Genomic DNA, 17,913 nt, shown 5'->3' with positions numbered 1-17,913 from the left:
TAGAAATGACGAAGAATTTCCGCTTCCTGGGGTGAGCGCTTCTTAAGAAAACCCTGTCAGTTCACAGATTAGTACATTACTTAAACTTATCAGCACACCAGGAAAATGGGATACAAGTTTGTAAAATACCTAATGATTATATTGTACTTATACAATGTTTCAGGCCTTGCTAGAAAATTTTTCACATTTTGTGAAATGGGGAGTTGTTTTCATTTAACCCTGAAAACAACTCCATGTAGTAGGAACTGTCATTATCCCTCTCTTACACATAAGGAAACTGAGGCCCAGAGCGTTTAGGTGACCCACTCAGGATCCCTCACCTGGTAGGTGACCAGGCCAAAATTCAAACCCAGGGAGTGGCTCTGATATCTCCATATTTGGCTACTACACTAGACATATGCTCAGGACTCAGAGCCAAGATAGAGAAATAGTCTTCGACTCTTGATTAAAATACGCCCTGAGAAAGTGAGGAAGTATATATATGGAAATAACTTAGGGGGGAAAAAAATAAAGGATTAAAGATGAAAAAGGAAACTCGTTCCTTCTAAGTTATTAATAAGCAATGTAGAAAAGTGTCAAGGAATATTCATAGAAGTGGAGAATTTAGTCATTTTTGGACTCCACTATTAAGAAAGTGCATGTCATTCGTAACAAAATACCACTTAACACATAACGTTTTCTTGAGGGAAGGACAATTCTCTTCAGGTCAGGGATCAGCTCATTCTTCACCTCAAATAGTCCAAGAAACAATTAGAGACTCCGAACATAAAGCAATAAAATGTTGGTACTGAATTATTCATTAGTTCATGAATTTACCATGATTCCACCTCGACAAAAACATAACACAGCACTCCTGAGTTGATGGAACCCAAAAGCGACATTTACTAGGGCAGGTAAGCAGCTCGGCTTCCTGAAGCTGACAGGTTCCCATTAAACCACTTTCCAATCACTCTGCCCTCTAGTCAGCCTCTCAGAGCTGCCGTGCACCGCTCTAAACATCTCCTGCCTGATTCTTCCTGAGCCTGGTTGACTCCTAACCAAGGAAGAAAGTGCACCATTTAAAAGTCTATAAAAATATTTTAGGTAGGTGTAGCATCACCGCAAAGGCTTTATCCACCTTTACCATGGATAGACTGCAGTATACTTTGTAAATAGCAATCCTAAATATTCATTAGCTTGTCGTGTAAAAGTATTTTTCAAAAATGTTTGTAAAATTGAAGTATTTTAGAAGAAATCACATAAATACATCTTCACCTGTATCTTGCTGTATCTCTGTGGTTACTAAGGTTGCGTGGGGAAAATAAAAATATATTATGGTGCTTTAAAAAAAGAAAATGTCCTAGGTCCCCTCCCAGTGATTCCAACGTGGTAGAACTGGAGTGAGAACCAATCGTCTGTATATTAAAGAACTGTCCTGGTGATTACTTTTGCACAGTCAGGGTTGAAACCCTCTGCTTTAATGCTCCTTAATGAATGGATCATTCCATTATGAAATCTGAAACCTTTAGAAGAATTTTTAGTGACACATTCAACATTCAACTATATGTCATTATCATTATGCTATATAATCCCTTCTTCCTCATACCAAATCTAAATCTTTTTGTAACCCAGAGCTATATAAATTCTGGAAATGCATCAATATAAAAATTAAGATATCTCCATTTAGAAGTAAAAGTACAAAAATATAATGGCAGTATAAAATAAGCATCTACTTTATTTAAATTATGAATTCATAAGTGTTCAATCAAAATTGTTTTCAAAATACTCATATAAATAAAAATAATAAATTCAACAAACTATGTCACAAAAGATTTTCCACATGGCTTATCTAATAAGCATTCTGCCTTACATTATAATATTTATTTAGTAAAAGACCTAAGCATTCAAGGCATTTAATTATAATTCTAATCAATATATTGTAGCCTATATTGGTGGTAATAAAATAATTTAGCTAAACATGAGTTGAAGAGATTATTATGCAAAATATTATTTCTACATACAAACTTAAAACTAATATTATGACTACGGCGTCTCATAAAGATTCCTTACATGCAATTTTAATAAACTGTCTTCAAGTTAATATTCTAAGTTGGTTGTTCCCAAACTTTATATGAATGAGTGCCTTTTAAAAATGTCATGAATCCTCAAAGTTATGAAATTAAATTTGACTTATTCAGCCTTCAGAGAATTTGGTAAAATTATTGATTCATACAGGTCTGGCAATGACTCTATATGAGTTGGAAATCCCAGTTTTAAAGTGATTTGAAGAGAATTGAAGGAACTTGTTGGGGGTAATAAGGGTTTGAATATTATCCCAGTGCATTCAAGGATCTTCCATAACCATTAACATAAAAAAGCAATTACACTGCCATCTGAAAAAAAAAGAAAAATTGGCATACACACTACAAGAATGCTGAAGGATCTGTTTTCCTTTTTAATTATACAAAAGAAGGATTCAATTATACCTCAAGAATAGGACTCCAATCAAGGATAGAAGAGCTCATGAAAACCATTCCATTTCTTGAGACGGTAGCAGGAGAAGCATTGTCAATGTTATGAGGCTCGAAAATAATCTTGCAGTTGGGAGCCATGGGGATGCGGTCTCCATTGGCAAGGGTGAGGGTTTTGTTATCATCCAACACGGAGTTCAGATTTTCAATCCAGATGGCATCTACTGGACCATCAAGAACTATCCAGATATGTTCCCCTAGAACGCCCCACCAGAGGGGAGGGGGAGAGCAGACATACACACACAGGCATACATTGTAAGTTAATGTCATTTTCATTAAATTTCTTTTTGAGACGGAGTCTCACTCTGTTGCCCTGGAGAGAGTGCTATGGTGTTATGATAGCTCACAGCAACCTCAAACTTGGGCTCAAGCAATCCTCTCGCCTCAGCCTCCTGAGTAGCTGGCAATAACAGGTGCCCATCACGACGTTCAGCCAGTTTTTCTATTTTTAATAGAGATAGGTCTTGCTCTTGCTCAGGTTGGTCTCAAAGCCCTGAGCTCAGGTAATCTAGCTGCCTCAGCCTCCCTGAGTGCTAGGATTACAGATGTGAGCCACCACGCCCAGCTCAATTTCATTAATTTTTAAACAAAGCTTTGATAGAAATGATTGCCTTATTTCATCACATAGGACCTTTTCAGTTCTTTACGTAGCCTTTATGTTCAAGGCCCATAACCATTTAAGTCATTTGTTCACTGAACTCATATCCACTGAGCACCTTCTGTGTGTCAGATCTGTTCTAGGGGTTAGTTTAGAAAACAAGACAATATCCCACCTCATAGAACTTACATTCTAAGTGGTAGAGATGACCAGAAAACAAATTAAAATGTGTGTAAGATTAGTAAAATCAAGAAGGACAACAGCCTGGGGAACTGTCTCAGGAAAGATGGCCAAAGAAATATTTTAAAAGGAGAATGAAGTGATGTAAAGATCTACAGGTAGGCTCTTCCAGACAGTGGGAACAGAAAGCACAAAGCCCCAGATGCAGGCACAAGCTCAGCGTCATACCAGGGACTGAATGTTTATGTCCCTCAAGCCCATCTGTGGAAATCCTAATCCTCAAGGCGATGGTCTTCAGGGACCAGCATCTGGGTCATGCAGGTGCAGCCCTCGGGAATGGAGTAGATGATTCTGTACAGAGAGCCCAGAGAGTTCCCTTCCCTTCGGCTATGTCAGGACACCTGAGCAGTCAGCCAGGACTTAGCAAAATGCTAAGCATGCTGGTCCCTGGTATCAGACTTGTAAATGCCTGCTGTTTACAGGCCACCGGGGCTACGGCACTCTGCTGTAGCAGCCCAGATTGACTAAGGTGACGGTGCTCCAGGAACAGTTAGAAAGTTGACCCTCAATAGCAAAAAGGCAGAGGAGGGAAGATGAATGTGAGCGCAGTGGGAAGGCAGAGTGTGGGAAGGCAGAGCAACGCAGTCACTCTGGTTTGCTCACTTTAAGTCTGAGGCAGCCAACAGAGATCCCAGCAGAACTGCTGAGTTGGGAATTCATGGCAGGGGTCGGGGCTAGAGATTCCAATGTGAAAACCATCGGAATAGAGACCGGGAGTGAAAGCCAGGGGACTGGGAAAGAGACAAGAGGTCTGAGGACAGAGGTGTGGTGACCTTTAGACTTCTGCCACAGACCCCTTTTCTTGGCTCCTCCTTCTCGGACTTCTCAAAGAAGCAGAGGTGGGAAAGAGACAATTGGACCAGGAAACCCCGGAGCCACCAGACAGAAGGGTTTCGAGAAGGGAGGTGACGACTGTGCACTGCTGAGAGCAAGACGGGACTGAGAATTGGCAGTTTGCATTTGACCAGCTGGAGGTCCTAAGTGCCCTTGATAAAGCAGTTCAGAAGGTCATTGTGGACAAAATCTGACAGGCGTCATTTAAGGAGACGACTTGGAGGTGGAGAAAATGACAAACAGCAGCAAGATGCTCCAACAAGAATGCTGTTATGTTATAAATTAGGCCCTTGAATGAATAGTAACGTTCCTCTTAATTTCTTATCTACCAGCTGCTCTTATTCACAGACACTCTGACCGAGTCTGTAGGTTGAATTGTTATTTGCTATGCAACAACTATGGAAGAGTCTATTTAAAAAAAAATAAATAACTTTCAAAATCCTAATCAAACTCATTCAGCTGGCAATTCAAGTAAAATGATGATGTAATCACCAGTCACTTTGAAAGGAAAAGTATCTGTTGCCTTTTATGTGGGGAAAGAAAAAAACTTTTCTGAGCTCCTATTCTTGAGGGAGCATTTGGTCGCTGGGGGCATGATTACACAAGATTTCTGGAACAAATCAGAAGCAAAATTTGATTTCGTTTCCAATAGAACAGCAATTTCTAATATGAGCACACTTTAGAAGGTAAGTATGTTCATTTTTCTTTTGACAATGTTAAGATGGCCAGACACATTCCTTATAAAAACTTTAATGGAGCTACCTTAAACTTTTCTTGGTATAACAGGGTTGCCCAAATGGTAGACCCAGGAAGGAAGCCCAGGCGTCTCCTTCCTCTCTTGTGTTACTGCTCCCAGCATTATTTTCACTGGGACTTTCTGCTTCTCACTCAGGAGGGAAGAAACCCCATGAGAGCAGAGCTGTTATCACTTCTTCCCCCTGAGCTTATATTCCAAGAACATTGTGTTAAATGGACAGAGTCCGTCAATGAGAGGCTATTCAGACTGAACCGTTACCTCTTAATGAGTTTAAACAATCAAACACCAATATCCATCTGTACAGAATAATTGGTTAGGTTGACGTAGACTTCATGTTTGATATACACAATTTTCTCCTTAAAACCTCAAAACCATTTTCTCTTATGATTTTATAAGGGAATCAGTTGTGTTGTTGTTTTTTTTTAATAAGCTATCCTACAAGAGTAACATTTGTAGAACATCCAGTGAAACTGGTTATAGTAAAATCATCATATTCAATGCTATCCATTTTCCTTAACAGTTTTTTCTATTTTCATTTTATGCGACGATATCACAGGATGGCAGAAATATTTTTTCAAAATTTTATTACAAAAGAGGGGACTTAAAATATGCTAATCAATGTCACTATATATTTGAACATATATCACAAATATCATACTAATTCATGATTTCTTAATCTTGGTTAAAATTTTATAAGGAGAATATAGTCATTTTACTAATCTGATACATCCACCCAGGATTTAATTCAGAAGTCAAAAATAATACTTGTAGTTTATCTTCTACCTTTCTTTGCTCTCAATGTTTTCCTCCAAAGGGTAGAAAATATCCCATCAGTCCAGTCATTGGTGGCCACGTCAAGCCGACCGAACATCTGTGGGGCAGTCACTGCTTTGGGATTCATCCTCATCTCCCGGTGTGGTTTTCCACAATCTAAGCCAAGAAAATCCAAATTTTAAACATCTCAGGTGTGACGTGGACCATCAGTAAGCAATAATGCACTAATCTGGGGTGTACTGTAGGCAGATGCTCGAAATATTTTTAAAAATGCAAAATTGCATTGAAAATATGTCTCGCTGCATTCCAAGTTACTTTACTAATTAAAGCAACTTTTTTATGTTCTAACAAAAAATTGCTTAGGGGAGAAAGGATACCATACTAGAAGGTACTAATATAATAAATTCTCTACATTTCACAGCTCAAAAAAAAAAACTTTGTTTTAGATTAGATTAAGTCTTACACCTGAACTATCACCTAGAAGAGACCTCATCCTCTGCATGATCAACTTTAACTTGCTGACAAGTTGTCTTACTCACCTTGACAAAGATAAGCTAAATAAATTTTGTAGGAATCAAAGACTTTTTTGTGGCTAAACTCAAGAAACATATTCAAATTTTTCAAATGTTAAACCTATTCTTAAATGGGCTGAGATTCTGTGCATAAGAGATTGTGGCTATTTGAAAATATCCAGCATCCCCTCATGATCAGAACACTTAAGAAAATTGGTATAGAAGAGACATTTCTTAAACTGATAGAGGCCATCTACAGCAAATCCACAGCCAATATTGCATTGAATGGAGTTAAGTTGAAATCATTTCCACTCGGATCAGGAATTAGGCAAGGTTGCCCATTGTCTCCATTGCTCTTTAACATTGTAATGGAAGTTTTAGCCATCGCAATCAAGGAAGAAAAAGCGATTAAAGGTATCCATATAGGGTCAGAAGAGATTAAACTTTCACTCTTCCCAGATGATATGATTATATATCTGGAAGATACCAGGGATTCTATTACTAAACTCTTAGAAGTAATCAAGGAATACAGCAGCGTCTCAGGTTACAAAATCAACACTCATAAATCAGCCTTCATATACACCAACAGCAGCCAAGCTGAAAAAACAGTCAAGGACTCTATTCTGTTCACAGTAGTGCCAAAGAAGATGAAATATTTGGGAGTTTACCTAACAAAGGACATGAAGGTTCTCTATAAAGAGAACTATGAAACTCTAAGAAAATAAAAAGCTGAAAATGTTAACAAATGGAAAAACATACCATGCTCATGGCTGGCAAGAATCAACATTGTTAAAATGTCAATACTACCCAAAGCAATATATAATTTTAATGTAATCCCCATTAAAGCTCCACTATCATACTTTAAAGATCTAGAAAAAATAATACTTCATTTTATATGGAATCAGAAAAAACCTCAAATAGCCAAGACATTACTCATAAATAAAAACAAAGCAGGAGGAATCACGTTACCAGACCTCAGACTATACTATAAATCAATAGTGATCAAAACAGCATTGTACTGACTGGCACAAAAACAGAGAGGTAGATGTATGGAACAGAATAGAGAGCCAAGAGATGAATCCAGCTACCTACCATTACCTGATCTTTGACAAGCCAATTAAAAACATTGAGTGGGGAAAAGATTCCCTATTTAATAAATGGTGCTGGGCTAACTGGTTGGCGACCTGTAGAAGATTGAAACTAGACCCACACCTTTCACCATTAACTAAGATAGACTCTCACTGGATTAAAGACATAAACTTAAGACTTTTTTACATGAAACTAAAAATACTAGAAGAAAGTGTAGGGAAAACACTTGAAGAAATGGGCCTGGGCAAAAATTTTATGAGGAGGACCCCTCGGGCAATTGAAGCAACATCAAAAATACACTTTTGGGACCTGATCAAACTAAAAAGCTTCTGCACAGCCAAGAACACAGTAAGTAAAGCAAGTAGATAGCCCTCAGAATGGGAAAAGATATTTGTAGGTTATGTCTCCGACAAAGGCTTAATAACCAGAATCCACAGAGATCTCAAACGTATTAGCAAGAAAAAAACAAGTGATCCCATCTCAGGGTAGGCAAGGGATTTGAAGAGAAACTTCTCTAAAGAAGATAGGCTCATGGCCTACAGATATATGAAAAAATGCTCACCATCCTTAATCATCAGAGAAATGCAAATCAAAACTACCTTGAGGTACCACCTAACCCCAGTAAGATTAGCCCATATCACAAAATCCCCAAACCAGAGATGTTGGCGTGGCTGTGGAGAAAAGGGAACACTTCTACACTGCTGGTGGGAATGCAGACTAGTTTGTTCCTTTTGGAAAGACATCTGGAGAACACTTAGAGAACTAAAAATAGACCTGCCATGATACTATAATTCCTTTATTAGGCATATATCCAGAATACCAAAAATCACATTACAACAAAGATGTTTGTATCAAATGTTTATTGCAGCCCAATTCATAATTGCTAGGTCATGGTAGAAGCCCAAGTGCCCATCAATTCAGGAATGGATCAATAAACCATGGTATATGTACACCATGGAATATTATGCAGCCATAAAGAAAAATGGAGACTTTACCTCCTTCATGTTTACATGGATGGAAGCTGGAAAATGTTCTTCTTAGCAAAGTATCACAAGAATGGAAGAAAAAGTAACCAATGTACACAGCCCTAATTTGAAACTAAATTATAGCTTTCATAGGAAAGATTTAACCTAATTATAGCCTTAGAATATGGGGGGGGAGTGAGAGGAGAGGTGGGGGTAGGTGGGTGGAGGGAGGGTGATTAGTGGGGTCACCACTATGGTTTATCTTACAAGGGTACAAGTGAATCTTTCTAAAAGCAGAGTATGAATGTCTTAATAACTAAGAAAATGACACGAAAACTACATTAACCAGTTTGATGAGAGTATTTCGAATTATATATGAAAACACCACACTGTACCCTGTGATCGCATTACTGTAACACAGCTATGATTTAATAAAAAAAAAAGAGAGAGAGAGAGAGAGACTGTGGCTAATGAGCAGAAGAGTGAAGAACAAACATGGTTTAAATTATAAACTCATAAAAATAAATGCTAAAATATTACTTGCTGTGTGATAGATCAACAAACACAAGCATTAATGGGTTACATTAAAACTTACTGCAGTGGTTCACTGGGCTGGAAACTGGTAGTTCTCATAAAACTTTACTACCAGATGTGCCTATGGGGGGGTTCCGGGTAAGATTGGCATTTGAATCTGTAGCCTCAGCTGTGTGCCCTTCCCCCAGAGTAGATAGTTTAGAGTTCTCTAGTATGTTAAGACCCCAATTGAACAAAAGGCAGAAGAAGAAGGAATTTCCCCCTCCCCCTTTTTTCTTCTGCCTGCCTATATGAGCTGGGACATTTCACTGTGTCTTAGCCAGCATCTATGCCATCAGCTCTCCAGGTTCTTTGGCAGGGACATAAACTGAATTATGCCATCAGCTTTCCTGGGTCTCTAGGTTGAAGATGGAAGATTGTGGGACTTCTTGGCCTTCATAGTCACATGAGCCAATTACTTATAATAAATTCCAGTATACCCACGTGAGTCTGTGTTTCTGATTCTGTTTCTCTGAAAAACCCTAAAAACCCATTTAGAAAATTAGACCATATTTCTCCTTTTCTTGGAATCACAAAAATGACCAGCGTAATTATTTACAAAATTTAAGGTTACAAAGTTCAAACTTCAACAACAGTTTAGCTTCTGCAGGAGACAATATCTGTAAAACTTTGGTAGCACTAAGTGGTTAATCTAATCACACTTTACAAAGGCTAGCATAGTCTTAATGTGACAGTAGCACAAGTGAAAATTGGACTTTGTGGCCCATACCAGAGAAACTATCAAAAATTAATTCATTATAATAGTAGATAGAATCTCATCATTCTCATTTAAAACATCATAACACTTTAATAAGCATACTCCAAGAAACAAACATGGCTTGACTTGCACGGTGTTGGCTAAACTCATTCCTCTCTCTCTTCTCCTCGGCATTTCCTGGCTCTGTTCTGATCACCCCGCCTTCATGGGCTCTGTCAAGAGTAGGCACCCTTTCCTTTTCTTGCTGTCACCTCCTTATGGACTCAAGACCACCTCTCCAGCCCCCAGTCTATTCTCCAGGTGGCCACTGGATGCTTTTCTGCACACAAAGGTGATCATGCCAATCCCCAGCTTGGTGGCTTCCCATCAGCTACAGAGTAAATCCCAGGAGTTTAGCACAACCAGCAAAGCTCCTGAGGCCAGATCTGCTGCCCTAATTTGGCTTCTCTTGAATGGAGAGCATGAAACAAGGACAAGGGTGCCTGCAGTTTAGTATGAGAGAAGAGAAAGAGTGAGGCAGGAAAGGGCTGCAGCCAGTGGAGGGTGTGTTGCTGAGTTCAGGGCCGACGCAGTGTCTTCCTGAAAGACAGGAGGTGGGATGTTTGCCATCAATCCTTCCCCCTGTTAGTTGAGGGTAGGGCTTCTTCAGGGACATTAATTACCACCCAAGCCACTTCCATGCTGAGCCAAATCCCTGACTTCAAGCAAAATCCGAAGGCTGAAAAGCTGGAAGACACCGCTGGAGCTTGGAGCCGGGGGGGACTGTCCAACACAGCCACACCCAGAGCAGAGGAGAGTCAAAGAGGTGTGGCACTGGGCACTAGTCTCACCTGCTATACCTCCAAAAGCAGCCCACTACCCCCCGACCCCCACACCAACTGCGTTTCATCCACACCAAAGCACTTCCTCGGGCATATCAAGGTCCCTCCAAGCCCTTATTCCTACCCCAGCTCTTCTTCCTGCTAAGAATGCTTTTTTGAATCTGCTACTCAACCTTTAAACTTCACAAGAGGCAATATCTGATCCATATGCCTTTCTATAATTCCTTGGAGATTTTCCGATCTCCTTCATGTCTACTCACAGCGTAATTGTCCAAGCCTTCCTCACAGCAGCAGTATAATTATGTGTCACTCTGCTACACTTTACAATCCGTGAAGATGCAGCCAGCCTTTTCATACCTCTCTTCCTGCTTCTAGAACTAAATCTGACAGAACCTCAAAGGACCAAACATAAAGACGCTTACTGACGGGATGCATGATGAATCGGGGAGAAAATATCATACATGAGTTTTGTGCTTTTTTAATAAAAAGAAGTTCAACCCAATTATTAATATCTTCTCAATCTTTTGGATTATCAAAGTTTTCATCAAGAAATACCGTGTTGCTCAAAAGACATGTCTGTCCTGCGTACTAACACCAAAAACAAGTTAATAAACAGCATATAGTCTGAGATTAATTCATCTTTGCAAAGAACTTCTCCAAAATCCGTGATGCCATATGGATTAAATAATTCAGCCATATTATACATTATGTATCTGCATTGTTTAATATTTAGTACTCATTTTGTTCAAATCACTGTACCAGGTGCATCTGTAGTTTACTGTTAACAAAAGGCAGCCTCCTCCCCACTGCAACAAAGATATATTTAATCATAATTTGAGAGGGAAAACACAATCATATAAAAACATAAAAATCCCATAGCAGGATCCTAATGCAGTACATGGAAAAACCAACATGATCGGTCCTGCAGGTGTGAGTTCTCAGTTTGGGCGCAGGTAGGTGCTAACTGTGAGCACAGCGTAACCCAGGCTGAATTCCCTTCATCCAACAACCGAGCAGACAGAGACTAAATCCAGCCCATGCCGAGCCCTGCAGCAAATACCAGCTGCCTGTGGCGACCACCATCACGTGCCGGTACCACACCAGCAGGGGCTGCACTGGGGTTCCATGAGCGGCTGATATCCCACTGGTACACTATCTATCTACACCAGCAGCCAAAGTTACGACATTTTGAAACTCAACTGAGTGGCAATGCCCATTATCCTTGGATGACCATAGATGTAAGGTACAGAAACATCTGGAAGTAAAATGCATTTATTTAACTTCACCAGAAAAAATATCTGATTCTGGGTGGGAAGATGATTAATTACCAGCATCATTTCAGCACATAGAATTTAAGAGTTGATGTTAAAATTACTGTATGTTGATTAGGAGATAGCACGTTATATTTTGTAAAGTGGCTTAGTATACTGGGAAAATGAGGCTTTTTGTCAGTGGGACCTCACCTTTATAAGTGAACTGTGATTTTTGTATAAGATGGGGATGATAATAGCCACTTTTGAAGATCCTTGTGAAAATTAAATGATATAACTTGTGTAATACATATAGCCCAGAGTATAAAGTCCCTTTAAAAATGTTTTCTCTCTGGTCCATCAATATACCATGTCATCTTTTAAAATGACATGTAATCCCCAGTAATCAGTAAAGCAGCATTCCCGCCAGTAAAACTATGTTAGTGTCTCTCTTCGTGCCCATCTTGGACAGTCACACGCATCACAACTATTTAAATATGTGCCCTAAGCCAGGGAGGTTGGCTGCCCGTACCTGTCATGGCTTTCATCAAGGTGTGGATGCAGGTGGTCTTCCCTGCCCCGCTTGGCCCCAGGGCCATCATTCCATGCCTCACCCTCTGCGTTTCAAACAGCTGGATGACTTTCAGTTTCCAGGGAGGGTGGTTGATCAAACCTGCCTCTTCAACCTGACAACATAACAAAAGCCCCACATTGAAACACATCAATAAGGATCTGGATGTATCATTGTGCTAAAAAATAGAGACAGGAATATAGGGAGGGGGATGTATTCTTTTCAAACTTAGAGAGGGATTTATTGTTTTAATATATAAATAGGAAGAAGGAAAGGGGATTTATAGTTAATAGGTACAGAGGTTCAATTTGGGAAGATGAAAAAGGTTGTGAAGGTGGATGCTAGTGACAGCTGCTCAACCATCTGAATGTACTTAATGCTACTAAAGTGTATACTTAAAAATAGTTAAAACAGTAAGTTTCATGTTTTACCTTTACCGCAATAAAAAACACCACATGAAAAATACATATACACATAAACAAAGGTCAGGTTCAACACAATCAAAATGTTATCCCAAGCTAATAAGAAACATCTGCATTTGTCTTTGGTAATTGTATAACATTTACATTAATATTTTATCGAATGCACAGCTAAGGAACAACTTAAAGATTCAAGTGGAAAAATGTATTTCACATTTTAACTTATAAGACAATACTTATAAGTGGAAAAATTGATAGCACCCCAGGTTGATCGCAATTCCATATAAATTTCAAGCTATCTTTGTAAATCTATTGTGTAGTTTTTATCTATCAATGTGTATATAGAAGCGACTCTGTGCCAAACGCTATTCTAAGATGAATCTCATTAATAATATGATGAAAACGGTACTATCATAGCTTCATTTTACAGGTAAGGAAACTGAGGCACAGAGTGACTAAGCAATTTGCCCAAGTTGATCAACATGTAAAGTTAAAGAATGGGGATTTGAGCTAAGAAATTCAACTCCCTGGTATATGTGTTTAACCACTAGGCTATGCTGGAATGTACAGGACAGGATGATTTTAAATTTACTTAAATAATTTTGGATAACAATTTATATATATCTCTATGTATTTGCTCATCAGATTTTGTCTATACTACAAAGTACCAATGTAGGTCATTTTATAAATTACTTAATACTTAGCTTTTTAGGCAGTGCTACAAAGAGTTTAGCCAAAAGATGAAGAAACTATTGTAAGAAAAGATTATCACTCTTCCCTAATCAGGAAATTCATACTTTCATATACTGACTTTCTAAAGGAAAATATACATTTATTTTTCATTACAAATATTTTCAAGGAATTGAAATGCATTTTATGAGCTAATCACCACTTCTATAAAATAACACTTTTTTTTTCCAAATCCTTCTTCATAGAAAAGGAAAATGAGGCAAAAGTTTCACATGATTCATTTTCATTCCCAGGAAGACTATAAAAAGTTAAAGCTAAAAAATAAAAGTCAAGCTGCACTAAGCATTAGGGGAGTCCAGACGCATAATAATGACACACACAGGGTGGATCCCCCACCCCAGAGCCGAAGGAAGAAACCACAGGTGCCGGTGGGGTAAAGAGTGATTACTGAGAAGCCACATGAGATCACTACAAGTAACACTCAGGCAGGACTCTGGAGAGGAGGCAACGCGCAAATGCCAGGCAAACCTGAAGCCAGCCACGCTCAGGAGAAGTCCCAGCTCAGGAGAGGTGACCAGCTCAGGAGAGGCAGCCAGCCGAGCCGTAACAGCTTTTCATTTCTGAACCTGGTATGGGACACCCACCCCACTAATGTGGCCACTTGAACTTCACTAACTGGACAGGTGCTTCTGTGACAGGAGGAGTCCCCAGGACACGGAATGTTCCATCAGAGGTGCAATGTGTGTGTGTGTGTGTTGGCCCCTCCTAAGACAGCAGTGGCAGCCTGGGTGTCATCTGTGCAGCCCGCAGGTTGGCAGTCCCGCTGCACTCAGAGGACACTGCACTGTGAAACACAGTACCTGTCTGCTAATTGCTGCTTCCAGCTCAGGGTAACCAGCTTTGTCCAGAAGAATATTTGGGAAAAGATCTTCAATCAAACTCAGAAATAAGGGTTCATCCTCATCAATCTAAAAAAGAGAAAAGAATGGGAAATCAGACCAATTTTTCTGGCACAAAGGTAGCAAGGTACAGATAAATTGAAAATGTCTGACCCAGACCAGTTTATTTCAATGTGGCTATTGATAAACAAAATATCACCTCCATTGAAGTTGAGTATCATTTTCCTCATCTTTCCTATAAATTAAAAAAAAATGAAGAGAAGAAAGAGGAGGAAGAAAAAAACAAGCAGCAAGAAAATGGAAGGAAAGAAAATACTGAAAACACATGATAATCTTTCCATAAAATGGCCAGTTTAGGGGGATACGTTACAGTCCACAATTTCTAATTCACATTAAAAAGAATGTTTTAAGTGAGCAACAGTAACAAATTCAAAAATTGGAACTTAGCTCATACATTGATTTTGAGATAGATCCACGGATATTGGACACTGGTTTTCAGTCTCCATTTGAAACAAGATTGTGAAATGATTACACAGTTGTAAAATTTACATACTATTCCCTACCAGGCTCTACAGACTTTAAAGGCAAGATTTTAGTTCTAAAATGCAAAAATGATTCAAGGTATTCAGAATCTTAACATGAGGATTTATTAAATCCATTTTAGTTCTGTTAGAATAGGTACATTTCAGGACAGATAGGAGTCAAAAATAACTCCCGAAAAACTGTAATTTAAAGCTATGCTTTCTAGCACATTGCCTGATAATTAGGCATTTTAAATGAGCATTTTAGATAAATATTTCTAGGTCTCATGTGTGCTTCGTTAGTTGAACTGATATTTAAGAGGGTGGAACGTTTCCATCTGTGAATCTCACCAGCTTAGAAAGATTCATGTCTCGCAGAACACGCATGACAATCATGGACTCCGTGTCTGTGGGGTTGGCTCTTTTTGCTGCTCCCAAGGTCCGGAGCACTGACAGGATGTTACGCAGACCAAAGTCATAATGTACCTGAGAAAGAGAACACACCGGGCTCTTCTCAACATTCACCTCCTCAAGGCAACTATGTGAATTTGATAGAAGTCTTATTCACAATAATGACTAGATGCTGGTTTTCCTTTAGAAAACGCAAACAATGGAGCAATGAATTTCTTTATAGGTACACTTTTTGAGCAAACAGAGAATATCCAAAAGCATCCTCCATGTGCTATCCTGAGCGTAAGCTCTCAGGTCACAACTAACTGATCTAGCTGGACGGAAAACCAAGTCAACTTCCTTTTGGAGTACAAATGTCCCCTTGAGCTTCTTCTTAATTAATCATATGCAAGGAAATTTACTCATATCCCTAAAGCTAAAATTTAAATTTGGAAACAGAATTAAACTGGGACCGCACTCATGACTGTCATAGATAGCCATAGGTATATGGATACATATACACACAAGATGTCCATAAAATTCACATGCAATTTAAAATAATGTGCCATTTTAAATTGCACACAAACTTTATGGACACCTTGTACATACATACACACATATATGTGCCTTTTTACTGATAAATAAGAAGATGAGATTACTGAGGAAGGTAGAAAAGCAGCCTCACTTCAGGATTACCCGGAGGAGGAGAATAAGGATAAATCAGGAAGCTGAGTTCCCAGCTTCAGCAATCCCTTGACTCAACCATGCCAAATTTCAGCATATAAAAAGTGAATGATTAAAGTCTAATCACCCAAAACAATATGGCTGCTCCTCAAAAGACTAAATGGTCAGAAAATAGAGCTACCATGTAATCCAATAATCCTACGTCTGGGAATAAATGCAAAAGAATTGAAGGCAAGGTCTCAGAGAGATATTTGCACAGCCATGTTCACAGCAGCACTGTTCACAATGGCCCAAGGTGGAAACAAACCAATCGTCCACTGACAGACAAAGGGATAGACATAGGCAGCAGAAGCATATAGTGGATACCATTCAGCCAAAAATGGAAGGGAGTCCTGTCACATGTTCCAGCATGAATGAACGTGAAGAGGTTATGCAAAATAAAACATCTCAGATACAAAAAGACAAGTGCTCTGTGATTCCACTTATATAAGAAAGTGGTCCAATTATAGAAACAGAAAGTAGCATGGTAGTTACCAAGGCCTGGGGAGGAAGGAAAGAGAAGTTGTTTAGTGGGTATAGAGTTTGAGTTTTCCAAGATGAAAAAGTTATGAAAATCAGTTTCACAACACTGTAAATATACTTAACACTACTACACTGTATGCTTAAAAGTGGTAAGTTTAATGTTATATCTTTATACCACATTTTAAAAATACCTATAGAAAAACAGAAACAAAGTACTCATCTGATAAGGTATTGGGAACAGAGCTGCACTTAAAATTAGTCATTTGGAAAATGAAGCACATAAAAATATTCACATTGAGGTCCTGTCATCAGGAAATTTAAATTCTAAGATGATAAAATGAAAATAAATAAACTTGCATAGAAGTAACAAGTGTTGGTGGGTAAAACTGATCCTAGGAAAGCTTCCTTTCAGAACTGAGCTCTTAGTTAAATCAGTGAGCATGAGGGAGAACTGACAGAATGCTCACTGAGAGATCCGTGACACCGATTGTTTCATACACATCCATCCACTCATTGCATTTCACAATGATCTGTGAACATGGGTTGCAGGAGAGAAAATAGTTGCAGCGGTAGTGAAGATCACAGGAGTTAGTGATATGGGAAATTTCCACATGCACAAAACAGCACAGAAAAAATAAATATTTCTTTGACAGAGGGAAAGATAAGAGGGAGGAGTGAGCAAAGGCTGCAATAAGCAGAAAAAACCAAGAACATTGCCAACAAAATGGGAAGAGTTAGGGTCAGGCTAACCAGGCAGGCTCAGTGGCCAGTGTCTGAACCCTCACAGAGAAAGAACTTTTGAGTTTGTTTGAATCTGTGGGTATAAAACAATCTAAATTTGACGACATTTGTAACAGAAGACTGAGTGATGAGAGGGACTAAAGCATTACATATGTTAGGAGGTGTTATCCCTGTTTGCCAGTGATATGATTTCTATCTAGAAAATCCTAAAGACTCCTCAAAAAGACTCCCAGAATTAAAAAAGAATTCAGAAAATTCTTAGGTTACAAAATGGATGTACACAAATCAGTAGCATTCCCATACACTAATCATAGTCAAGCTAAGAGTCTTATCAAGAACTTAGTGTAATTTATAATAGCTGCAAAGAAAATAAAATACCTAAGAATATACTTACACAGGAGATGAAGGATCTCTAAATGGGAAACTGTTAAGTACTGTTGAAAGAAATCATAGATGAGGCCCCACGTAGTGGCTCACTAGAGACCCCAGAAACTCCTAGCACTCTGGGTGGTTGAGATAGGTGGATTGCTTGAGCTAGGAGTTTGAGACCAGCCTGAGAAAGAATGAGACCCCATCTCTACTAAAAATAAAAAAACTAGCTAGGCATGGTGGTGGACACCTATAATACCAGCTTCTCAGGAGGCTGAGGCAAGAGGATTGCTGGAGCCCAAGAGTTTGAGGTTGCTGTGAGCTAAGACACCACAGGCACTCTACCCAGGGTGACAGAGTGAGACTCTGTCTCAAAAAAAAAAAAAAAAAAGAAAGAGAAAAAAGAAAACATACATAACACAAACAAATGGGAAAACATCCCATGCTTATGGATTAGAAGTATTAA

At 38.9% G+C, this 17,913-nt stretch overlaps 1 protein-coding gene across 1 annotated transcript in view; it reads right to left on the bottom strand.

The window, feature by feature from the left end:
• The window catches only part of DNAH5 (dynein axonemal heavy chain 5), a 291,972-nt gene that overhangs the window by 113,424 nt on the left and 160,635 nt on the right, over nt 1-17,913 (bottom strand). The window contains 6 exon segments of the mRNA XM_023513078.1: nt 11-53; nt 2,466-2,707; nt 5,723-5,869; nt 12,174-12,327; nt 14,182-14,289; nt 15,093-15,227. Of these exon segments, the coding sequence (XP_023368846.1) occupies nt 11-53; nt 2,466-2,707; nt 5,723-5,869; nt 12,174-12,327; nt 14,182-14,289; nt 15,093-15,227 (829 nt within the window).

The sequence above is a fragment of the Otolemur garnettii genome, unplaced genomic scaffold (genome assembly GCF_000181295.1).
Source record: "Otolemur garnettii isolate 467f Iridium unplaced genomic scaffold, OtoGar3 scaffold00033, whole genome shotgun sequence".
Lineage (NCBI taxonomy): Eukaryota > Metazoa > Chordata > Mammalia > Primates > Galagidae > Otolemur > Otolemur garnettii.
Note: the sequence above shows the minus strand (reverse complement) of the source record. Positions and strands in the feature narration are given on the sequence as shown.